This window comes from Palaemon carinicauda, unplaced genomic scaffold, assembly GCF_036898095.1.
Source record: "Palaemon carinicauda isolate YSFRI2023 unplaced genomic scaffold, ASM3689809v2 scaffold111, whole genome shotgun sequence".
NCBI classification, from domain to species: Eukaryota; Metazoa; Arthropoda; class Malacostraca; order Decapoda; family Palaemonidae; genus Palaemon; species Palaemon carinicauda.
In genome coordinates, this window is record NW_027168605.1 from 66178 (window position 1) to 92500 (window position 26323).

The 26323-nt window shown below is 36.4% G+C and overlaps 1 protein-coding gene across 3 annotated transcripts in view; it reads right to left on the reverse strand.

Annotated features, from left to right (window-relative positions):
• LOC137635286 (uncharacterized) overlaps nucleotides 1–21704 on the reverse strand; it is a 46100-nt gene extending 24396 nt beyond the window's left edge. The window contains exons 1-7 of one of the 3 annotated variants that reach the window (XM_068367751.1): nucleotides 21589–21704; nucleotides 16096–16235; nucleotides 15587–15815; nucleotides 14062–14236; nucleotides 11692–11904; nucleotides 7054–7265; nucleotides 4555–4883 (exon numbers count right to left, since the gene is read on the reverse strand). In XM_068367751.1, coding sequence (XP_068223852.1) covers nucleotides 4850–4883; nucleotides 7054–7265; nucleotides 11692–11904; nucleotides 14062–14236; nucleotides 15587–15815; nucleotides 16096–16222 — 990 coding nt within the window. In that variant the 5' untranslated portion in view covers nucleotides 16223–16235; nucleotides 21589–21704 and the 3' untranslated portion in view covers nucleotides 4555–4849. Of the gene's footprint in view, nucleotides 1–4554; nucleotides 4884–7053; nucleotides 7266–11691; nucleotides 11905–14061; nucleotides 14237–15586; nucleotides 15816–16095; nucleotides 16236–16662; nucleotides 16695–21588 lie in introns of those variants that run through there. The other 2 variants (XM_068367749.1, XM_068367750.1) reach the window with 2 other exon arrangements.
• Between the last annotated feature and the right edge of the window lie 4619 nt (nucleotides 21705–26323).

Sequence of the window (26323 nt, forward strand, 5' to 3'; positions counted from 1 at the left end):
ACATCGTACGCCTGGCAGATGGTGCTGCGACCAGGCGGAGCAGGTGCAGGCTGGGCGAGCACAGGTGCAGCGAGAACAGGTGGAGGGAGTGCAGGCGGTGCAACACTCTCAGCCCGACACTCACGCATCAAGACCGAAAGTTGTGACTGTATGGACTGCAGTAGAGTTAACTTGGGGTCGGTAGACACTAAGTTCTGCTGAGGTAAAGCCTTAACAGCAGAGATCTGTTGTGGCAGAACCTTACTCCTCTAAGTCGGAGTGTAATCAACTGATGACTTAGGAGAGTCAGAGCTAACCCAACGACTGCATTCGGGTTGTGAACTTTAACTTCGTACGTCTGGCATAGGTCTGGACTTAACGTTTAAGAAGTCTTGAGACCTGAGACCAGCGTTACTCTGCCTTTATTTTCTCCCCTAATCTCTTCTGCAGACGAGCAAAATAAGGGCTCAATCGTCTGCGGGTGGGAGTGACGGTCTCGGTAAGACACGCCCACAACCACCGAGAATACTTCTGTGCGCCGATCAAGGCCTGCTGAACCCTTATGCCCTTCGACATTGCTTCTCCCCTGGGCTTGGGAGCTTGCAAGAGGTCCCGGACTGGGAGGACGACTGGCGCGCACAAAAGTACCCTCACGCACTAATCACTTATCACTTTGATTTCTGTTTGCACTTATTTCACTGAACTCGAAACTTAAGTGGTTTGTACCTGAAATACGCAATTCTATCCTTTCTCAAAGTTAGTAATTGCGAAAACAGAATTACAATGTAACAGAAAAATCTAATGAAAGATAAATCAGTGGTTGGAAAGAGACTAAACACTAGATCACTCTAGAAACGTTTAGTTTCTTCCCCTAAAGAGACTAGGGAGAAGAGCAAAAATCGATAATGACGTTACTCGTACGCCTGGCAGGCTTGAATGAAACGTTTATCCTCTTTCTCCCTCCGTCTCTATCTCTCTCTCTCTCTCTCTCTCTCTCTCTCTCTCTCTCTTGACTTAGAACCTGAGAGAAGAGCCCAATCATATATATCGTTAAAACATATTATTGTTAAAGGAAAAAACTGAAAAGTTCCTTTATTAGGATCAAAACCATTAAGTTAAGAAAGAATGAACAAAACGCTAGACACGGTTACTCTTACTGCAACGTGAAACCGTGAACATTCTTTCTCTATCGTAACGATAGAGTGCAAGTTGAACGTTCTGAACGTCAACAACTGCAGAGACAAAACAAAACGTTAGTTCAGCTTTGAAAACAGTACGAGACTGTCAAAGAAAATCTTTCAAACTCTGTGGCGGAAATAGCATAATATGTTAACAGGTAAAACCGAAATGACGGGCTCAAAGTTTATTAACTTCGGTAAAAGACCGCCTATTATTAGGAAGGTCGAATATAAACAAATATAAAAATGAATTTTAATGAGTTTATAATAAAAGGAAGTTAATCGAAGAGGCCTATAAGAGGCGGAGAGATATAAAATAAATCTATAACTTTGTTAAGCAAAATTAAGAAAGAGAGTCTATACTCTCTTAGACACCAACACTTCCGTCTAAGGGAAGGGTCGGCCATTGAAAGGTGAACGAGAGTTCATACTCTCTCGTCACCAAAAATAATCAAAATTAATCAAATTAATTCCAAAAGCTAACTAAGCTAATATAGAAGTTTTCCAGTAAAGCGACAGCCGAAATCAAAGAGAAATACTTCACCAAAGTCGTGAAAATACTCCAAGAACATAAGCGTATCCCAGAACGTCTTGCCGGAAGCACGACAGAGGAATAATTGAGGAGGTGTCAACAAGAAGTACTTGAGTACCTGGCCACAGGTGGCGCTGGTAAATACACCCCCTTCTAGTATTGTGATAGCTGGCGTATCCCTCCATAGAATTCTGTCGGGCAACGGAGTTGACAGCTACATGATTATCGGGTAAGTTTAATATTGAAAATACATTCTCCAAAGATAGTACTCAAACCTTCTCCTGGAGCTTTGTCCCTTCAACCGAGATTCAACTACAGAACTTCAAAGAACTGCGTTCTTCTCTGACTGCAACCATTAATGACAGTTCCAACATCAGTCCTTTGTATAGTAATGAAGGTTACAATAATACCAACCTAAATTAGAGTACCAATACTGTATTGTCAAAATTGACAGTAGGGATTGTAATTGTAAAATCACAAGCCCTTGGACCTTTTGTTCCATCACGCAGATCCAACCGAGGTACAGTACTGTAACATTATTCTACATACAAAATGAAAGTTACAAGAACACCAAACCAAATAGCTTTCTGTTCCATAACATAGATTAAACGGAGGTACTGTAACATCATTCTAAATACGAAATATATGGCAACTGGTGAGAGACTCGACTCAACTTAATTAAGCATACGACTAGTCTAAACGTGGAGCTCATTACTCCAGCATTTCAACTTATATAATTTTTTATTTTTTTTATTTTGTTTGGCTACATTTAAGACTCATTCCTCTGAGAAACCCTTTTTTTTTTCTTTTTTATTAAACACCTATTAAACTCGACAAAATTATAAGTATATACATTTGTTTCACGGTCACCAGAGGCTGCCATTTTTTTTTTACATATTCCTTCTCAATATAACACCTCTGGCAGTAGAAGTGAGCTAGAACATGGTAACTGTCTTGTACGTCATACAGGGACCACGTCATAGCACTCAATCACTGTTACCATAAATACCTTTTCAAATTTCAGGATCACACACTTCATAGTTATGTGGAGTCACAACTGTCGCAAGTTCTTGAAATGACATACGTCCTTCTTGACAGTGAACAATAACTACTTGGTTTTTGTCAGTACAGGTATAAACACCAGATAACATTGTTTCATTTTCACATTTTATTTTACTGTACTTTTTACAAAGCCATGTAATCTAACCAATGCATTGTCTCGACTAGTACAGTCAGCAAAATTTAACAAAAATGTCATTGGAGGTAGGCATCATATCAAGATTTTAAAGGGATTTTGACGTAGGAAAAATCTATTTTTGGGTGAGATAGCCATGTCGTCCTGATGGAAGTTCCCTCCAGCAACTTTCTACTGTATAATATTTCTGCGATTGATACTATAAGAGAATTACCGTCAGGTATCATGGGGTTCTAACCCCTGGAACGACTATCCTAAGATATCGTGTATAATCTAAAATGTCATTGGCGATAGGCCTCATATCAACATTTTAAGTATATTAAAGTGAACTACAGTAGGATCATCTTTTTATCTCAGTGATTTTACTTGATGGTTGTAAAGACATTACTCCCACCATCTTTTCCTTAACTTTATTCACAAAAGTTACCTCAATTTTAGGAGACGAAAACTATGTTGCAGCCATCTCCAATAACTCAATCTAATTTGGCAAGATAGCATTCAGGAATTCTATTATAATGTACAGCAATAACATACTCTCACCATTCAATTTTCTTAGTTCAATCATATGAATGTTTCTTTTTCAATTATTTCACTTTTAAGTACACCTTTCCAATAGATTTTCCGGTTTCTGATATTCTCATCAATTTTGCCACCAAGAAAAGTGCATTTCTCCGAATAACAATTACTACATTCAAATTCTACCAGGAAGGTAGCTAGAAATTTGGGAGCCCAGAGGAGGGGGGTTAAATTAACCAAGAGGTCGTCGGCTCTCTCACCCTGGTGATTTCGTGATAACTTTTTAAATGTATACTTATATACTTTTATCTGACAGTGGTTTCAAGGGACCACCTCTCTTGGAGTTCCAGGGGGCATTTTCAAAAAGGCCCCACCTCTCTTGGAGTTCCAGGGGGCATTTTCAAAAAGGCCCCACCTCTCTTGGAGTTTCAGGGGGCATTTTCAAAAAGGCCCCACCTCCCTCATTTTAGCTACACCATTGAATCCTAAACGACCTTCATCTTTTCCATATCGAAACATAGGACAAACGAAACGCTAATTTCTTTTCAGCTATAATGCTGGTTTACCGACAGTAGTACTTCCCATTAATATTTGTTCTGTATAAAACTAAATTCATGAAGAAAATGTTTTGGTGCGTTCAAAAGGAGAATGGTAAGCGAAAGCAGGTCTACATTTCTCCTCTGCTCACCAACATTCGAGCCCAACATTATTCTTGACTTCACCAAACTAAATAAATGTGTATAACCTGGATACATGCACCTGTGAGATTCCAGATTAGTGGTTGTTCAGGACAGAACCCAAGATGAAGAATGCCAAGGCAAAAAATGGTAACTAAATCTCTCTCAGCAGAAACACTCCTATTTTGCTGACACATCAAATCATCTCAAATTGACGCCACCTCTACGAAGACATCGTGTCTGCCTATAACACGGTAACCCTGCGAAGGTGCATTACATAATACGCAAGGACAAACCACTGTATGTGGGTTATCGTTTATTGTGTGCCAAAAGTTCGCCCTTACAATAGTTTGAAGTCCTGTAGTCTGCTATGTCTTTGAACTGTATTAGAACATATGTTTAACTTGTAAATGAAGGATCTATCAAGTTTTTTACTTTATCAAACTATACATAAATTTATTGAAGTAATACAATAACTTTACTAGAACCAAAATTTATTGAGGCTTCGCAGCAGGAGAATCTGTTGTATTACATTCGATTGAATACCGTTTTATTGCAATAATAACAAAAGATGTTAACATAAAACTTTTCCAATAACAAAACTAACATTTCCTCTATACTTTTCAGAATGTGCTACTCTAAAAATTACAGTACATATTTTGATGACATGCTAGTGCAATATTACAAATAGTGTGCATAGTACATTATACAACATTCTGTACTATTTGGTTTTCGACAAGTATGGTACTTGGTTTGCAATAAGATAAATAGTTCAGTACTTGTCTTCATTATAAGTGTTGTAGAATCTGGAAAAGTATAAAATAATCTTATTTAAGATCTATTTCCTTATGTAACAGGACTTTCACGCTGTGTATCACTTGAAATATTCGTATGATAATAAAATTAAGACTAGTTTTAAACAGTAGTTATCATTAATCAATTTTAATGTAATCTTTAATTGAATGAGAAAAGTTAGTGTTTATGTTTCAATTTTCTTATTTCGCATTCATTCATTCAAAAAATTTAATCATTAGAGAGTGAGTTTATACCATAATTGCCACCACCAAGAAGAGAGAAAGTCTTTACCATATCTACTACCACTAATAAGAGAGTCTTTACTATATTTACCGCCACCAATAAGAGTGTCTTTACTATATCTACCACCACCAATAAGAGAGTCTTTACTATATCTACCGCCACCAATAAGTGTCTTTACTATATCTACCACCACCAATAAGAGTCTTTACTATATCTACCACCACCAATAAGAGAGTCTTTACTATATCTACCACCACTAATAAGAGAGTCCTTACTATATCTACCGCCACCAATAAGAGAGTCTTTACTATATCTACCACCACCAATAAGAGAGTGTTTACTATATCTACCACCACCAATAAGAGAGTCTTTACTATATCTACCACCACCAATAAGAGAGTCTTTACTATATCTACCACCACCAATAAGAGAGGGAGAGAGAGACTATAGTGTAATATAACTACCACCACCAATAAGAGAGAAATGTTACCACCATCACCAAAAATACTGTAAACAAGCCATTAAAAACCAACACGAAACATATATACATCATACAGAAAACCCCACCTTCATCTGAGAATATTAAGTCACGTAATTTGCAAGGTTATGAAAAGATTTATTCATAAATATAGTGACAAAATTACTAACCAGCTCGACAGATAGTGCTGACGAGATCTAAGTAACTACAATGATGCCTCGACAAATTTTCCGAGGAACTGCCAAGAAATGCTTTTCTAATTTCCCTTTACTCAGCATGTTTAATGTGAACATATATATATTGCCAGTCTATTTATCGTTGTACTTGAGAAAACGAGCCTTTTGCACGAATTAAAGTTTCAATTGGAACTGCCGCGTGTACAGGAATACTTATTGAAATGATGAAAGATAAAATTGTGAAGGGCAAAGCACCTAAAACATAACTGCTGTAACTCAAAAGAAAGCAAGCCCATGCTAGCTTATAATATGCACCAGCCTCCGTTGAGATAATACCACTGGAATTATTGGGTACTTTGACTGGCTAGATAGTAATACATTGGACCCCTCTCTGGTTATGGATTATTTTTCTTTTACCTACACATACACCGAATAGTATGACCTATTATTTACATATTTTCCTCTTTCTTCATATACCTGGCAACATTAGGATTGCCAAAAAATTCTTCTTCACTCAAGGGTTAACTACTGCACAGTAATAGTTCAGTGGTTATTTTCCTCTTGATAAGGGTAAAAGAGACTCTTTAGCTTTGGTAAGCAGCTCTTCTAGAAAGACACTCAAAAATCAAACCACTGTTCTCTGGTCTTGGACAGTGCCATAGCCTCTGTACCATGGTCTTTCACTGTCTCGGGGTAGAGTTCTCTTGCTTGAGGATACACTCAGGCACACTATTCTTTCCTATAGTATTTCTCTTACTCTTTTTTTTATCAAGTGTTTATAGTTTATACAGGAAATATTTATTTTAATGTTATTACTGTTCTTCAAATATTTTATTTTAATTTTTAATTACTTCTCTTGCAGTTTCCTTATTTCCTTTCCTAGGAACACTGGGCTATTTTCCCTGTTGGAGCCATTAGGCTTATAGCATCCTGCTTTTCCAACTAGGGTTGTAGCTTGGCAAATAGTAGTAGTGGTAATAATAATAATAATAATAATAATGATTTGTTAATACGGCACCTATTGTTTGCTAACAATACTATACAGTACTTTGAATGATTGATTGATTTTATAAACCTTCTAAAGTTGCCTTGACTTTTTCTTTACAAGTATGAAAGCGTTTTTTTTAAATCTATACTCATAATGAAAACATAGTTAAAGAAAAAAACACACACAGCGAAAGCAGGAAACATATAACATTGCAATTCACATTTCCCTTCTTAGAGGAACAGACACAAGAATAAACACGCAAAAATGAAAAAAAAAAAAAACTTTTCTTTACTTACACAGAGACGTGTTTTGCCATTTCATCAGCCTTCACCTTCAGGACCTCCATCTCGTGAACCACAGACCCTACGTTCTCGTAGAACCACTTCTGCGAGGACTGATCGATGTGAGTCTGATAGTTCTGGCAGAAATGGACGCATGAACCTTGGTCGGGGTTGTCGGGGTGGATCTGGGAACAGGCTTCTCTGTGATCGTTTACGTGGTCTATGATCTAGAAAGGAAAGCCACGAAAATGTTACAAAATACTGTACCATTAAAGATTTCTGTGTTTTGCTTAAAACATACCAAATATTTACTTATACTTAACTACAATACAACCCAAATACAGTATTCATATATTTAACTGGGCAAATATTTACATATGCATAACTACAATACAATCCAAATATTTATATATTTAACTGGGCAAATATTTATTTATACTTAACTGCAATACCACCTAAATAGTTAAATACTTAATTAAGTATATTAAAAAGCCTTTATTTCATTTTTTTCTCATATTTAATGAGAAAATTACGTCTTTATTTCAGCTTACGATAGTAAAACATTTTTTCTTTTTGCTGCTAACGACCACATTTGTCCTTTGTCTAAACTGCACTACAAAGGTCCCTTTTTTTTCGTGAACAAGAATGCTTTGGTTTGTCATGCAAAAAAACCTTCCCCCTTTTATTAAGACAGAAAGCAGTACAGTACTGATTTAAAATTATTTCTTTAATGAAACTACTTTTTTCCTAAATGCACAACAAAGCTTATAAAGGATCATTTGCTGGCACTAAGCTGGTTAGGTTGTTGAAATTCAGTGGCAAACACAAACCCAGGGTTGGTTAGGGGAGAAATGAAGTACAGTATACAAAAACTGGAAAATTGCGCACTTTTCTGACAGGATATATACAACGTTAATTTTTCTATTAAAGATGAAACTGATAGGTAAGAGGTCTTGCATCCTGGACAGGAGATGCTTTATTAATTCAGTCTGCGTGACATACTCTTGTTAGTATTGAATTCAACTGGTATGGCTAGTCCTTCTATAGCCATTTTGGCAGGATACCAGACCTCTTTCAGTTCCCTACAATCTGCAGATCAAGACAAAAGTAAAAATACAATCTTGATCCCAAAACAACAGAGATTAAAAAATCAACCTGCACAGGTTGACCCTCATCGTGAACCGAATCTGCAGTACAGCCACATCCAAAAGAGAAAGATCAATGTACAGTCATAAGAACTGTCAAAATGATGATACATGACACTTAACCATGGCAAGACTTCATTTCTACAAAGACAGAGGATGAAATGTTCCTTATCCATTTAAATACCGAAGCATTAAGTCATCAGCCCCTACACTGGCTTGTTCACTAACAGAGGATATAACCAGCATTCTCTATCATGGGGTACTTAATACAGTTGGAGAGATAATTTTTGAAAAATGCCGAAGAAAATCAATTCTACGCTCAACTACCAAAGGAAAAATGGAGACCACGGAAGTCAATTAAAAAAAATGAATGGTGACTGGAGTGAACCAGATGTTCTGCTTAAAATCTGTCTTTTCTTTGTCAGTAGAAGGTACTGCTGTGGAGACAGCATGATTAAGACGTCAGACTACTTTTGAAAACAACTTTTCAAGGTCTCAAGGAGACTACAGAGGACACTGAGGCGAAGACAATTGAAAAAGTGCTTGTACTGAGGAAGGAGTTACTATCACAGATGAGACTGGAGGAGGTTGAAATGTTGGAACAGATACGTAAGGAGGGCCAGGAGTAGGAGGAGTATGAATAGACCCAAGCCACGGAAAAAAAAAGAGGACTATGGGAGATACCAGACTTAATCACCCAAAGTCTATCTTTACTGAACTTCTGATCAGGAAGATGAACTATCACAAAAGGAGCATCAAAGAGATACTTTTTCTTTCCCGATACACCAAAACATAAGTAACTGAACAAGTAATGGCCACAAGGGGTTTAAGAAGTTTGAACGGACAAAACTGTCGATTCCGCCTCTCGTCCAGGCAAATTGGAAGCAGAGGGAAAAGCTACTGGAATAGACTGCAAAACTATTAGTAATACCTAACCCTCAAATAGAGTAAGAAGATTAAATCTAGGCTGCAAAGATTTTTAAATATTAGACATGTTCAATTTCACTACTTTCTAATATAGACCGAAGATCTATAGCCTAGTTACGGACAAAGGGAGGGAAGAAAGTGACTGAAATTACCTTGAACCAAGTACAAAAGCAGCCAAGATGAAAAACTTAAGAAATTTGGCGAATTAATAACATTGGACTCAATGGCTGGAAAAGAAAAAACAAAATAATAACATGCACGAATCCAAAAATCCAACTTTAAACTATCAAAAAGCCGGGTGATAAAATGTTTATCATCCACTTTTGACAACTTAATCCTTCTTTCTAAATTTACTAAGCAAATCAGATGGCTCTAAAAACCATAAGATTATTATTTCTAATAAAGTTTTACTTTCATCTTTTTAATTCTCGTCGATAAGTTGACGCTGGGAAAACACTGTAGCTAATGAATGTTGGAAGATTTGGTCAAATATTAAAGGTTTTACCGACAATGTTTTATTGCACCTCTCAGACCTAACCATCTAGTTGATAGGGAGGTTATGGAATTTAATAGTATAAGCACTTATAAATGAAATTTGTCAAATTCTATTAATATAATTACTTCTCAAAATGTGAAATAAATCCTTCAAATCCAGATTAAAAGTCAAAATTTCAACACTCAATTTAATTTTAGTATTACGCATCATGGAAATCCTACCAATAAAGAATTACTGGGTCCTTTCACTGGCCGGATAATACTACATTGGATCCCTCTCACTGGTTAATGCTCATTTTTCCTTTGCCTATATACACCAAATAGTCTGGCATAATCTTTATACGTTCTCATTTCCTCAAACACCTGACAACACAAAGATAACAAAAAAAAATTCTTCTTAACCCAAGGGATTAACTACTGTGCTATAAATGTTCAGTGGCTACTTTCCTCTTGGTAAGGGTAAAAGAGACTCTTATTGTTATTACTACTAGCCAAGCTACAACCCCAGTTGGAAAAGCACGATGCTATAAGCCCAAGGGCTCCAATAGGGAAATATAGCCCAGTGAGGAAAGGAAATAAGGAAATAAATAAATGGTGAGAACAAGTTACAATAAATCATTCTAAAACAGTAACAAAATCAAAACAGATATGTCATATATAAACTATTAACAACGTCAAAAACAGATATGTCATATATAAACTATAAAAAGACTCATGTTAGCCTGGTCAACATAAAAACATTTGCTCCAACTTTGAACTTTTGAAGTTCTACTGATTCAACTACCCGATTAGGAAGATCATTCCACAACTTGGTAACAGCTGGAATAAAACTTGTAGAATACTGTGTAGTATTGAGCCTCATGATGGAGAATTAACTGCCTGCCTAGTATTACGAACAGGATAGAATTGTCCAGGGATATCTGAATGTAAAGGATGGTCAGAGTTATGAAAAATCTTATGCAACATGCATAATGAACTAATTGAACGACGGTGCCAAAGATTAATATCTAGATTAATATATTCAGCTAAGGTAAGCAGCTCTAGAAGGACACTCCAAAATCAAACTATTGTTCTCTAGTCTTGGGTAGTGCCATAGCCTCTGTACCATGGTCTTCCACTGTCTTAGGTTAGAGTTCTCTTGCTTGAGGGTACACTCAGGCAGACTATTCTGTTTCTTTATTTCTTTTCTTCACTGGGATATTTTTTCCTGTTGGAGCACTTGAGCTTATAGCATCCTCTTTTCCAACTAGGGTTGTAGTTAAGAAAGTAATACTAATAATAATAATGATAATAATAATAACAACAACAAAATTTTAATAGTTTATATATAAAATTATCTTAAATGTTGTTACTGTTCCTAAAATTATTTTAATTGTTCATTACTTCTCTTGTACTGTAGTTTACTCACTTCCTTTCCTCAGTGGTATATTTTTCCCTGTTGGAGCCCATGGGCTTATAGCATCTACTTTTCCCGCTAGGATTGTGGCTTAGCAAGTAATAAAAATAAAAATAATGATAATAATAATAATAATAATAATAATAATAATAATAATAATAATAATAATAATAATAATAACAACAATAATAATAATACATACATACTGTACATACATATACCAAGGCACTTCCCCCAATTTTGGGGGGTAGCCGACATCAACAAATGAAACAAAAACAAAAAAAGGGGACCTCTACTCTCTACGTTCCTCCAGCCTAACAAGGGACTCAACCGAGTTCAGCTGGTACTGCTAGGGTGCCACAGCCCACCCTCCCACATTATCCACCACAGATGAAGCTTCATAATGCTGAATCCCCTACTGCTTCTACCTCCGCGGTCATCTAAGGCACCGGAGGCAGCAGCAGGGCCTACCGGAACTGCGTCACAATCACTCGCCATTCACCGCGGGTGCATATAAAAATTAGAATAGCGCCAACGCTATCCCTGCGTGTCGTAAGAGGCGACTAAAAGGGACGGGACGAGGGGGCTGGGAACCCCCTCTCCTGTATCTACATCCTGTGAGACATCATAATAATAGTAATAATAATAATAATAATAATAATAATAATAAAAACAATAATTATTACCAACCTCAAACTTGTCGTAACATGTAATACCCATCCATCTGAAATCCAAACATGCTTGCGATGCCCTGTCAATGCGGCACTCAATTTGGCAGTTCCTCCAATCCATGGTGACGTTCTGGAGCATCATTCCGTACTTGATGTAATGATACAATTCGTTAGAAAGGTCATGCCACCACTTGGAGACCTGTCCTGGAGAACTATAGGTTTCCGCGGCATCCTGTAAATAACAGACGACTTTAGAAAGGTAACGCCTAATTAACCCTTTTACCCCCAAAGGACGTACTGGTACATTTCACAAAACTCATCCCTTTACCCCCCATGGACGTACTGGTACGTCTTTGCAAAAAAAATGCTATTTAAAATGTTTTTTTGCATATTTTGATGATTATTTGAGAAAATTCAGACATTTTCCAAGAGAATGAGACCAACCTGACCTCTCTATGACAAAAATTAAGGCTGCTAGAGCAATTTTTAAAAAATATACTGCAAAATATGCTTGAAAAAAAAGTAACCCCTGGGGGTTAAGGGTTGGAAATTCCCAAATACCCTGGGGGTAAAAGGGTTAACAAATCGTTACGTCTGCCTTCCACTGTCTTTGGCTAGAGTTCTCTTGCTTGAGGGTACACTCGGGCACACTATTCTATCTAATTTCTCTTCCTCTTGTTTTGTTGGATTTTATAGTGTATATAGGAAATATTTATTTTAATGTTACTGTTCTTTAAAATATTTAATTTTTTCTTGTTTCCTTTACTTGGCTATTTTCCCCATTGGGGCCCCTGGCTTATGGCATCCTGCTTTTCCAACTAGGGTTGTAGGTTAGCAAATAATAATAATAATAATAATAATAATAATAATAATAATAATACAGAAGGTATTGATAGGTTCCAAGAAGCTGTAAGTTGAATTTTGTTGAATTTTGGCTTTGCCTAACTCACAGTCCTACGATTTTCAAATGCAAAAGTCAACAGATAGTCCTGTTTCGTATTGAAAATGTTGTCTTCCTTACTGCATTAAATTATGTAATATTCTGAAATTTATGATTTCAGTTTGGTTTTGTTTGTATCTGAATGTTTGTAAGTCAGGGACCTTCTGATTATCTTGAGAGTAAATCAAACTCACATTAATTAGCGTATTCCATTAACCCTTCTACCCCCAAGGGACGTACTGGTACGTTTCACAAAACTCATCCCTTTACCCCGATGGACGTACTGGTACGTCCTTGCAAAAAACGGCTATTTAATTTTTTTTTTTTTTTTTTTTTGCATATTTTTGATAGTTTTTTGAGAAACTTCGGGCATTTTCCAAGAGAATGAGACCAACCTAACCTCTCTATGACAAAAATTAAGGCTGTTAGAGCAATTTAAAAAATGTATACTGCAAAATGTGCTTGAAAAAAAATAACCCCTGGGGGTTAAGGGTTGGAAATTTCCAAATAGCCTGGGGGTAAAAGGGTTAAGTTAAAAGATTGTATATTTGGAGAACATTAGAACATGAATTTGTGCAAGATGTAAATACTGGTTAAAATATTCTCTGCTCTACTATTTGGTGCTCCTTTTTCACCTGTTCCATCACGTCTCTGACCCTTTAAGCTGTCTAACTTCATTGGGAAACACTAAAATGAACTCTACTCTAAACCACATTCTTCTCTTATTTCACTTTCTTATGCATAAATCCAAATAGTATTCATATTCATAATAGAAATTATGTATTTTGAGGACCTACTGATGCAGAGGTTTCTAAATTGCATTACTCACTGCAATTAGAGTTGTAAAACGTACAATCGATCGTATTTTGCATAGTAAGATGCAAGAAATATACAGTATTAACCCTATACTGTTACAATCTGTAATCTCTTCACAATTTTAAATCAGACTTCTACATCAGTTAGGCAAATATATTTTGCTTGAGGGTACAGGTATTTCACAGGGCTTGAGAGGAACTGGGATCTATAAATGATCTAACTTTTTTCTTTTTCCTCTTTGTTTTGGCCGCTAATGAATGGCAGAGACAAGGGACAGTGACATTGCCCTAGCAAGCAGGACAATACCCTAGAGCCTGACCATATACAGTATACATATGATCAGCACCCAAGCTACGACAAGGGAGGACCAGGCAATGGCTGCTGATGACTCAACAGGTAGACCTATAGGTTTCCCCACAGCCTCCATCCTTAGCACACAAGGATGGTGAGGTTGCAGCGACCAAAGGAACTAAGAAGTTTGAGCGGGACTCGAACCCCAGTCTGGCAATCACCAGGCAAGGACGTCACCAACAGTTTGTACGACTGTATGTGCAAACTTATCCAAGAAGTTCAGAAAGGGCCCAACAAATTTATAATTCAATAATTAGAACCTATTGTTACGTTGCTTCTTACCTTAAGTATAAGAACATGGACATTAGACACATCAACAAAGTCTATAGACATTGACCATGGCATCTCAGCAGCTTCAATTAAAAATCTGTTGGTGAGGATTGATGTATGAAGGGCATTCGCCATCATATTCTTATCTGGGTACGTTCCATCACTGATGACTGGGGCGCGGTCGTACCTGGAAAGCGATTGAAGACTTATTACAAAATGATTAGTGAAATATGTCAGGGAGTAGGTTTTTAACGACAAAGATAATTCTTCCAAATTCATACTATAGATGCTTAACCACTGGAGGATTAGAAACAACCATAATTTTGGCTAATATTACATGGATGTCTTCTCTGTGTTGTTACCTACCTGTAATCTATTTTTCTTTTGTAGTTTATTGAACTTTAAAACATGTGAAACGGTATCAAGCATAAAAACAAAGGTCAGTGTCAAAGATGATACAAAAGGGGCACCATCAACAATAAAATAGAAACCAAAATAATTAAATGTTAATGTCATTAATTGAGTTGGTACAATCCACAAAAACCAAATTAAGAAAAGTATGCCACAAGGCCCGATGCATATTCAGGATGGCCAAAGGACTGCTTGATTATTTGAAAAGAAAAAAGAAAAAGTCCAAGGATATGTTCAAAAGCAGTTGATGACTTCGCTGTTTAGCAACATCATTCTGCTATCAAATATATATTACTGATTTGCACCGATTTTCTCCGCTGACGAAAGGATGAGATAGAAAGCTAACAGATTATGTATTTCCAGATAACCTTCCATTAATGAGTCAAGCGAAAAATAAAATAATGTCGGATTTATTAGTAGGTTATGTTCTTTCATTAACCAGGACTTCTAAACTACTTTACTTGGATTAGAGTTCGTACCATACTCGTATACAGTAATACCATATGCAGCGTGACATGGATTTATAAGGTTCATGCTGCTGAGCGCCGAGGCATGCGAGGCCCATTAGCGCCCAATTTTAACTGGAGGAAAACCCAGCACTTGTACTAAGAAAGTAAAAGTTAAGAGAAACTGGACTACAAGGAAGAAAGGAAGCAAGTTTGGAGGTAAAGCAGAAGGATTTAAATCGAATGCCGCAGGGGGCAGAACAAACGCTGTAAGAACTCCTTAATTAATTCCTACAATGCATAATAACACACTACCATAGAGGGGGGGGGAAGGTGTGTGGCTTGCTGATTGAAACTCTACAAATACACTTATGTCTCTCAGGACCTCTACTTACAATCATTCAGAGATGGAAACACAAATCCAACTGAAGTTGTTAATCTCGGGTATTGTATCAAAATTCCTAATGAAATAATGTAATAAAACAATATTATATAATTCGATGCAGTAAGCAAAATGACATTCGCAATACGAAACGGGACTTTTTCGGCTTTTGCAGCTGAAAATCGTAGGCATGCGAGTTAGGTGAAGCTTACCCTAGGCAAAAATTTAACAAATTTCAACTTACAAACAGCTTCTTGGAACCTATTATGTTGGTTGAGAACTTTTTGTTAAATCTTACCTATGAAGAAGGTCAATGAGATCGCTTTTGTAGACCTCAACCTGCTTCAAGTTGTGATCGTTGATGAATTCTCCGCACATCTCGGCTACATTCTCCCTGATTTGCTCCCAGTAATTGTCCCCCGGTTTGGGCGACCAGGCATCGATGATGGCAATGATAAGGGCAGAGACACCTGGATAAGGTATAAGGCCTGCCAGGTACTTGGCAATGGCAATGCCCACAGTTATCACTGCAACGAAGATAAGAAAATATTAGTCTATACCATGTTACCCTTTCTTTCTCTTTTTAATAATAGAATTTCACAGATTTTTGGTTTGGAAAGTCAGTTACAAAGCTTACAACTTGGAGAGTATCATTCCAAATACTGTATGTTTCATAGATGATAACTTGATCTAAGACAACACATATTTTGGAATACTAAGGCAAAACGAGTCGAATACATCTCGTATTTCTGCACCCTCAAACTTAAAGAACATGGCATAACTGAGTCCAGCATCTACTATACTTACATTTCCCATCAATGTCTGGTTCATCGGGAAAAGAGGTAACATAGGCTGAAGTCTGTTCCATCAGAACGCTCAACCCGAGAAATAGGGAGGTTACTCCCACCATGTAACACAACCATGAGCCCTTCATTGTGTCCGAGTCCCTAAGTGAAGAAAAATTAATAAATATACGATAGATTGTACTATCAAAGCAGCTTAGTCACTCGTCAAACCTGTAATGCAGATGGATTAAATTTCTGTTTTACAGAATTACAAAACTCAAATGTAGATGACCAGTGTACAATGTATAAATAATCTTCAGAAATTTCTTGTAGTTTCTCAGTTATAAAACTCAAATGTAGATGACCCACGTACAATGTATAAAGTGTCTTCAGAATTATAAAACTCAAATGTAGATGACCCACGTACAGTGTATAAACAGTCTTCAGAATTATAAAACTCAAATGTAGATGACCCACGTACAATGTATAAATAGTCTCCAGAATTATAAAACTCAAATGTAGATGACCCACGTACAATGTATAAATAGTCTTCAGAATTACAAAACTCAAATGTAGATGACCCACGTACCTGTACAATGTATAAATAGTCTTCAGAATTATTTAAATTATTAAACTCAAATGTAGATGACCCATGTACAATGTATAAATAGTCTTCAGAATTATTAAACTCAAATGTAGATGACCCACGTACAATGTATAGATAATCTTCAGAAATTTCTTGTAGTTTCTCAGAGTTATAAAACTCAAATGTAGATGACCCCGGTACAATGTATAAATAGTCTTCAGAATTATTGAACTCAAATGTAGATGGCCCACGTACAATGTATAAATAGTCTTCAGAATTATTGAACTCAAATGTAGATGGCCCACGTACAATGTATAAATAGTCTTCAGAATTATAAAACTCAAATGTAGATAGCCCACGTACAATGTATGAATAATCTTCAGAAAATGTTTTAAGTTTTTCAGAATTACAAAACTCAAATGTAAAGACTTGTGTATAATACAAATCTAATCTTGAGAAAAATTTCAAGTATTTCTTAACCACACCATAGGTAGGGAAAGCAAAATACTGTATGTGTAATATAAAATAAAACCAACAATTTTTCTTTATTGGGAACTCACAAATGACAGTACTCTACTAAGTAATTATCAAGTGGAGAGGTTTTTCTCAGTTAAAATTGAAACAGTTTTGTCTAAAAAAAAAACTCATTCCCAAAATAACACAAGGATTTCTCACTGTAATCAACAATGGTTACCGAAAGCTAATTATACAATCAGCAGAACTGATGGCACTCAAAGAGTTTTGGAAAAACCTCTCTCTCTCAAGTTAGCAATAGCTGGTGGATTGTTAGAAGCAAGACTAAGACATCAATAACTACTATCAAAAGAGCTCTGTTGACTGAACTTAAAAGCCATATAAAGTGTTTAAAGCAATGATACAGACTTACAAAGCTAAACTTAATAAGTATTATCCCAGTGAAGATAATTTGATGAGTCCACAGAAGAAAATCACGTTCTATAAACTCAGCATTCCTTGCCAAAATGGAAATGCCTCCAGTAACTATAGCTAAAGCATAGTTAATAAACCACAAGCAAACAGACAATTAGACAGGCAAGTTTAAATGACAGTGCCAACCCAAACAATGAGTTAAATCTTGCGTACCTGACTGGATCTAAGACCAGCAAACAATACAGCACTCAGACAAGTAGAACAATGTTGTGATAAGATATGAGAATGATTGCCTTACACAGATTGAAAACCACCGACTTGATGATAGTCAGCTAGACTATGCTGTCAATTGGAAATAGATTCTTTGTAACTACCAACAATAATTAGTAACAGAATTACAGTAGATCCCTTTTATAAGAACTGCTTACCTTAACTAAAGTCTCTTCTACTCTTACCAAGAGGAGAGTAGCCACTGAACAGTTATAGTTCAGTAGGTAATAGGTTGGCCAGGACACCAGCCATCCGTTGAGATACTACCGCTAGAGAGTTATGGGGTCCTTTGACTGGCCAGGCAGTACTACATTGGATCCTTCTCTCTGGTTATGGTTCACTTTTCCTTTGCCTACAAATACACCGAATAGTTTGGCTTGTTCTTTACAGATTCTCCTCTGTCCTCATACACCTGACAACACTGAAATTACCAAAAAATTCTCCTTCACCCAAAGGGTTCACCACTGAATTGGAATTGTTCAGTGTCTACTTTCTCTTGGTAAGGGTAGAAGAGTCTCTTTAGCTATGGTAAGCAGCTCTTCTAGAAGGGCACTCGAAAATCAAACCACTGTTCTCTAATTTTGGGTAGTGCCATAGTCTTCCACTGTCTCTTGGGTTAGAGTTCTCTTGCTTGAGGGTTCACTCGGACACACTATTCTAATTTCTCCTCTTCTTATTTTGTTAAAGTTTTTATAGTTTATACATGAAATATTTATTTTAAATCTACTGTTCTTAAAATATTTTATTTTTCCTTGTTTCCTTTCCTTACTGGGCTATTTTCCCTGTTGGGGCCCCTGGGCTTATAGCATCCTGCTTTTCCAACTAAGGTTGTAGCTTAGTAGTAGTAGTAGTAGTAGTAGTAGTAGTAGTAGTAGTAGTAGTAGTAGTAGTAGTAATAATAATAATAATAGTTAACCATTTAAGTGAAGAAGAATTTTCTTATAAGTGTTCCTGTGTATGAGGACAGGATAATGTGGAATTAATAGGCCAGACTAAACAGTATATGTGTAGGCAAATGAATAATGAGCCCTAAAAAGAGAGAGGGATCCAATGAAGTAGTCTGGCCAGTCAAAGAATCCAATAACTCTCTACTAGTAGTATCTTATCGGGTGGCTGGTGCCGTGACCAACCTAACGCCCATAGTTGCAATACATACTCGCATAATCAAGACTGGCAATCATGTAATGTCATCGACTTAACAGACGAAGAAATACAGATAAGCGGAGACCAGGTGTGACAGCCATCGAAAACTTATCAATAATAACAAAGCATTAATTACACAACTAAAGACAATTGTAGGTAGTAGGTTGGCCAGGGCCCCAGCCACCTATTGAGATACTATCACAAGAGTGTTATTGGGTTCTTTGACTGGTCTAAAAGTACAACATTTGATATCTCTCTCATTACGGCTCATTTTCCCTTTGCCTACACGTACACCAAATAATCTGGCTTATTTTTTACATATTTATCCTCTTTCCTTATACACCTGACAACACCAAAACCTCCAGAAAAGTCTTTTTCACTCAAGGGGTTAACTACAGAGCTGCAATTGTTCAGTGGCTACCTTCCACATGGTAAGGTAGAAAACACTCTTTAGTTATGGTAAGCAGCTCTTCTAGGACACTACAAAATCAAACCATTGTTCTCTAGTCTTGGGGGAGTGCCATGGCCTCTGTACCATGGTCTAACATTGTCTTGGGCAAGGGTTCTCTAGCTTGAGGGTACACTCAGACACACTATTCTACCCGTTTCCTTATATCCTTTCCTCACTGGGCTATTTTCCTTGTTGGATCCCTGGGGCTTATAGCATCCTGTTTTTCTAACCAATTAGGGTTGTAGCTTGGCTATAATTAAGTAGGCAATCAGCTTGAATGATCAATCTATTGGCTTTGGTTTCATTAGTCTGTGAATTTTGTTTACTGAATAGGGCTATGTGGCCCCTGGATATAGCCAATACTGGGACCTGGGAGGCCATTCTACATTGAGAAACAATTAAGAAAAATCACCAAAAGTAGCAATATAAAATGGTATGTAAGAGAAGCTGGACAGCAATGTGGATGATAGGAAGAGGGAACTAGAGATGAAGGGGATTTCGGGGAGTCCCAAGTAGCCACTGTCTGTCCTTCCCTGGTCCAAACGTGTGTGGAGAAGGGGGCTTTAGACACAGATGGTCAGTCTCTAGGATAATGTCCTGTTCCTTATAAGAGATCTATGAAGTTTTTAACTTATATACTTTACTATAGTTTAATTACGATATTTAACATAAAGAAGTTACCTAAATTGGCATCCTAGGGGAACTGAGGTACTGTATGTAGGTAGGTAGTAATCAGAAAATGATAATTTTATGGAAGATAACCTCAGAACACAATGGGTATTGCATCAATATACAAAGAGTTCAACATATACAAATTGGCAGAGATATAATCAAACTTGTCGAAATCTTGACTTCGACTAACCTAGGTTTGAGAAACCAACCGACAATGACCGAGGCTCACCTAGTTAGGATAGAGTAACCTACAAAAGCTGATCTTAGATGACACAGGCAAAGACTTCAATACCCCTTCCATCACTGACCCAGGCCAGGGGTAGAGTAACCTACTAAAGATGACCTGGCACAGGTCAACACAGCCAAGGTCATTAAATCTACTTAGGTTAATGGGTTAATGTGCTGCAGTTCATTGGGACAGGAAAAACTTTCCTTATTACTTGTCAAATTGATTTTCTTTTTGGAAGAATTGTTTATTTTTGTTTAAAATACAACATGAAGCTAGTTTTATGATTTGCAAAATATGATTTAGTGTTACATTGCCAGTAATAAAGTTTCGTCTAAAATACGATGTAAAGCTAGTTTTACGATTTTAGAGATATGAATTAGCGTTTCATTGCCAATAACAGTTAGTTGGGAAGAAAACACAGGGCCGGGACTTCGGGTAAGCAAAGGATACAGCAGTCTAAGGGAGATACAGCCCCCGGTAGGTAAGTACGGAAGAATACGGTTCTATTGTAATTTATTACAGGGTAATGTAACCTAAGGAAAATACTACTTTTTCCTATAGAAAAAGATCAGTTCTCTTCGAAAATGACCCTCGTTCCTGTCGGAAATGAATAGTTTCAGCAATATATATGTTATCGTAACATTGCTAATGTTAGCGATGCAAGCCAGTGGCGGAACAAGAACCATTATATTTAGCGTTGCTAATGTTAGCGTGCGCAGCTCAACATTACCGCTTGCCAGTACATATGAGCTTGATGCGTTTGTTTTTTGGCGAGCGAAGCGAGCCCACGGCGGAACAAGAGCCATTATATCTAAACATTTTAGCAGAAAATATAAGTTCTCCTCTTGTAAATAACGTGATTTAACCAATTTTCACCTTCATTTCAACCTCAACAACAACAACCAGTTCGGCTACTAGAAGTTATTCGAACTGGTTGTTCTGTTTGTTTGCGGTTGAAATGAAGGCCAAATTTGGTTAAATCACGTTATTTGATACAGGAAAACAAATATTTTCTATTCAAAATGATACCCTGTAGACTTGTAAAACTTTACCAAGAATACAGCTCCTTTGTTAGGTTAGGTGGTGTTTTTGTGTTTCTCTTCCAATATAATGGATTTCCAGTAATAACTGTGGAAATTCTACACCCAGTCTATCGCAACGAACTACAAATTCTCCAATCTACCTTTTTAAGAACTGAAAAAAGTAACACAAGGTTATTCTTTGGACATAAAAGGTTAGCCTAAAACATCTGACTTGATTAAGGTAAAAACTATACCTCTGGGTCCGGTGTTTGTTAAGGAGGCAGTTCTCGAAGTTTAATGTCTTTTAGTAAGGAGCATTTAAAGATATCAATCACAAAGAAAGATAAAAAAATTTGTTATCTTATCAAATAAAATATTCATATTTCTCACATGTGAGAAAACACATGACGTCATTGTGTGAAAAAACCGACATGATACAGATTGAGTTGTTTATTTTAAGAAAATAACTGCCTAGATTTCGTTAATTATTTATTTTAATTAGATAATTCTCACGTACCTTAGCTATTAACAGGCAAAATATAATAAAAACAGAAACCAAAGATTAAGCTTACTTTGATATTTCTTCAAATTTAATTATGAAGTTTATAAATTACGTAATATAAATCACCTCACCTTGAGAAGAACTTGATTTCAAGCTGGTACCGATTACTTGAATAAGAAAAAACTATCAAAACACTAACAGGGTAAAATTTGCATGAAGCAAAACAGTAGAGCAGCTCTCTAACTTTAACGCTTTAATGGGCAACAGTCTCTCAAGTCTCAACCAGTGTTGCCATTTGAAGTGAGATTTGGTAGTGTTTGGTTTTATAAATACAGCCTAAAGGTCACATGAATATCTTAGATGGCCCTTAAGGGCTGCCGAAAGTTATTGTGGAGCCTTCAGGTTGCACAAGAAAGGCTTTATTCCCTTTGGAAAGAAATTTAACCCACAAAATTTTATATCAAACGGCAACACTGGACTCAACTAGTGTTGCAAAGTCAAATTACGATAATTTTGACACTTTAAAATGTTGGCTGATAACTGTGTTGATAAAGTAAGTTATGCAACTTCATTATACTTTATGCACCAAGCCAAGAATATTAAAATCCACCTGTTTTATTTAATGCCTCTACAGTCATTTTCCATATCTTTTCTTTATGTAAATTATTTCTATACATCTTGTTTGCCATGTCTAACATCTCCTCATACCCTTGAACAAGTTCAATTAACCTCTCATACAAGGTGTCAACAACAACCTAACTCTAATTTTTATGACTATACAGTACTGTGAGGAAAAGTCGAGGTTGTAGGTCACGAAACGAACAGGTACGATACAGGTCATCGTTAACACGAAACAACATCAACTTGTTGGTTGGGACGGATGGCTAACGGCCGTCAAACCAGCCGAGGTTTCTTGGGAAGGAAGCCGAGCCGACTCGGACGGCTGACGTCCGAGGGCCGCCGTTTGCCTGACGGGTCGTGTGAACAGTTGCATTTGAATACACGTACTAGACGCCGGTTAACCGCCGGCCAGCCTGTCGGAAAGAAAACGGGTCGTGTGAATCGGCCTTGAATCAGCCTTCAAACGGTCATCTGGCGTCAGTATATCCCTACACAGAATGTGAAATGTCCCTATGTTTCTAGGGATTTTCAGATGAATGTCCCAACGTTCTTCTTTGGCATAATCTACCAAAAGCATTAGTTTGCGCATTGTTTTACCAATAAATATTGGTAGAAATCAATGAAAAAATATAATGTAACTAAAAATATATATTCTTATGCTGACAAAGCAAGAAAACAATTGGTGACATCTTATTTTCTCTTGAACATAAATTCACAGGGGGAAAAAAATCTAAATTGAAATGCTAAACAAACATACTGTGAAAAAATACATATTTCTATAATACCTGGTTCAGAAATGCTGGAAACTTTGAATGAAATCCTGAATACATGTAGAATTAACCAAATGTGAAATGTCTACTCTTGTAGAAAGTCATACATTTGTTGATTGTGGAACCCAAGATATCTGTCATCAATACCTCTTGCTAAGTCTAAACAAATTTTACCCATAGATTTCCTATTTGAATTAATGAATAATATGGAATCAAGCAATTCTGGCCCCATTTTGTTCCCTTTCTTAGTCTTGGCTTCACCCATCACAGAGAAAATTCTGCAATTGTGAGAGATGTTCCCAGAACTCTTCTACATCCATTTTTTAGTCTACTTTTTTTTCATCTATTTTAAAGTATACTCTTAAATCCTCCCATTCCCAGTGAATTTGAATTATTGATCCAATTATATGTTCATATTTTGAAGAAGAAAAAAAAAAGAGGCAATCTCTTGAACACTTCTGTTAATGCAGTCTGGTATAATCCTAGACATCTTGTTCTGAAACGTTTATTACCTTCATTATTATCAATGGACCTTAGTATGGTCTCACATTCTCCTCCTAAACCTACTTGCCGAAGAGGAAGTAAATGTAATGAGCTGTTTGGGTCAATTTGAGACAAATCGGACAGATATTTATTAGTGTGCGCTACTGTTGTTAACACACATTTGGGTTCCCTTCAAATGTCATCTGAAATGTGTTAAGTATTATAGTTGGTATGTTACATCTTCAAGTAAAGTCAAGTAAGTTAACTTTAAAATGGTTTATTCTTTAAGAACAACAGTGTTAACATCTCCATCACAGGAGTATAGCTGGTTTGGTCGGATAACCATTCTGTATGACATCGTCCAGTAAACCTAATACAAATATCCCTATGCATGTTAAAGTTATTTCAGCACTTAAGGATTTATGTAAACACCACATTAATACCGGAAGATACTCACTTCCGTTCTCACAGGCAACCTTTCTCACGGACTGGTTAGTGTTTACTCTTCATGAAAAATGTTACATTGCTGAGATATGGTATTCATATCCTGCTATGATATGACTACAGCACTTCTCACGCTAGCTTCTACTTCCACAGTGACCTATTAGGTCATGTGTTTTAAACATGTAATATATAATTATTACATATTCAGGCTTGATAAAATTTCTGCATATCAATCTTGTCATTCTGATACTTTCATCTTGAAGAATACCAATTAAAGTATTTTTACTTTGAAACAATGCATTCATTTGATTGATATCCTAAAACATATTTCAAAAAGAGCAGATATGCCTTTGTATAGGGATTATTAAATTCCTTCATAATGAGCTCAGCTGAAACAATCCTATCTTCACTATGAGCTTAAAAAACAAAAGTTTTAATACTTCCCACTGACTTAATATTTGTTCTATGCAATGCTACATTGCTGGCCATCTTGTGTCTACAAGTCTAAGCATTTTGAGTCTCTCGGTATTAACAAACTCCTGCAGTTCTGCTAATTGTGCCTGCCTTTTGGCGCTGTGAGAGAAATATGTAGAAATATTACGAACTAAATCATCATTGTTTCTAGGCAAATTGGCTGAAACCTTACTTGCAACGATATGAAGTTTAGAAAATTTGCTAATGTCCCTATGTTTTTGCTCTATTTATTCAGGCGTCCCTACGCTTCGAATATTTGTCCCAATGGGACAATGTCCCTACGTGTAGGAAGTCTAGGGACATGTCTCTCACACTTAGCAACACTGGTCTCAACCCTTTTCCAAAGTTTCAAAAAAAAAATAACTAAACTAAAAAAAATAGCTTATGTATGGTTAAATTATTATAGGATATTTATCTATATAATTTAATTCATTATCTTGTTGGAAATGAAGCTCCAACTCTTATATTAAAGAATTTAAAAGCATTTCCGTAAATGAAAAGATCTCGTTCGAACACTTCTTGGAACTTGCTCAATACATGTCCTGTGTGATTACATTCAGAGAGAGAGAGAGAGAGAGAGAGAGAGAGAGAGAGAGAGAGAGAGAGAGAGAGAGAGAGAGAGTGAGTGAGAGAGAGAGAATATCATCATCTATCTTATCTTGTCAATGTCCAACCCGGGCATTGTTACTAGCTATTCTGGGGTCTTTATCTGAGCGATGAAGATCCAGTAAATACCATTTATTCAAGTTCCCCTTTTTGTTTTTGTTTCTTTGTTGATGTCGGCTACCCCCCAAAATTGGGGGAAGTGCCTTGGTATATGTATGTATGTATGTATCTTTATCTTATGAAATATAATTATATTAAGATAACAAATATTGATTTTTAATGGATGAAAAACAATTAAAGACACACATATAGACATTCAAAAGCCTTTAAAAGGGCGTATCTCACAAATATACCAATTGGCAACTCTCCAGGAGTCTTGCCATCTGTAATGCAAGGTGCTTTTAATGGTTATTAGCTTGCACGATTCCCATAAGATCGCGAAAATAAAATCAAATTGCAATGGGTGACCTTTCTGTGCCATTCAAATCAAATAAATGAATAAACCAATAAATTAGAGGTGCCGTTGCAAAGATTGAACTTCGATCTTGTAACCTGAAGAAATGCACTAAACAAAATTTTCACTCATATCAATTTTAATAAAATCAAACTTATGTTCTTATATGGAAGAATTATATTTCATTCATTTACGGTCTAGTGGATTGAGTAAAAGTTATTATTTTATCTAGAAAAGTTTCAATTTTATTAAAAACTAGTTTGATTTGTATTTCATTATGTGAAAGATAGAAAGTATTTGGCAAGCAATACAAAAATTCTGGTTATCTCCTCTATATAATGAAGATAAAGTCTCTCTCTCTCTCTCTCTCTCTCTCTCTCTCTCTCTCTCTCTCTCTCTCTCTCTCTATATATATATATATATATATATATATATATATATATATATATATATATGTGTGTGTGTGTGTGTGTGTGTGTGTGAATTTATTTCCGGTCACACTCAGCAATATTTCCAGACGTATAACTACTTGGTCTCTAACCGTCCTTCTGGTAGGGGGAGAATAAGTAGCCATACCCTGGTTAGATGGGGCGTAAATGCGTATATCTATACGAAATTTAGCCGTCATTGCAGAC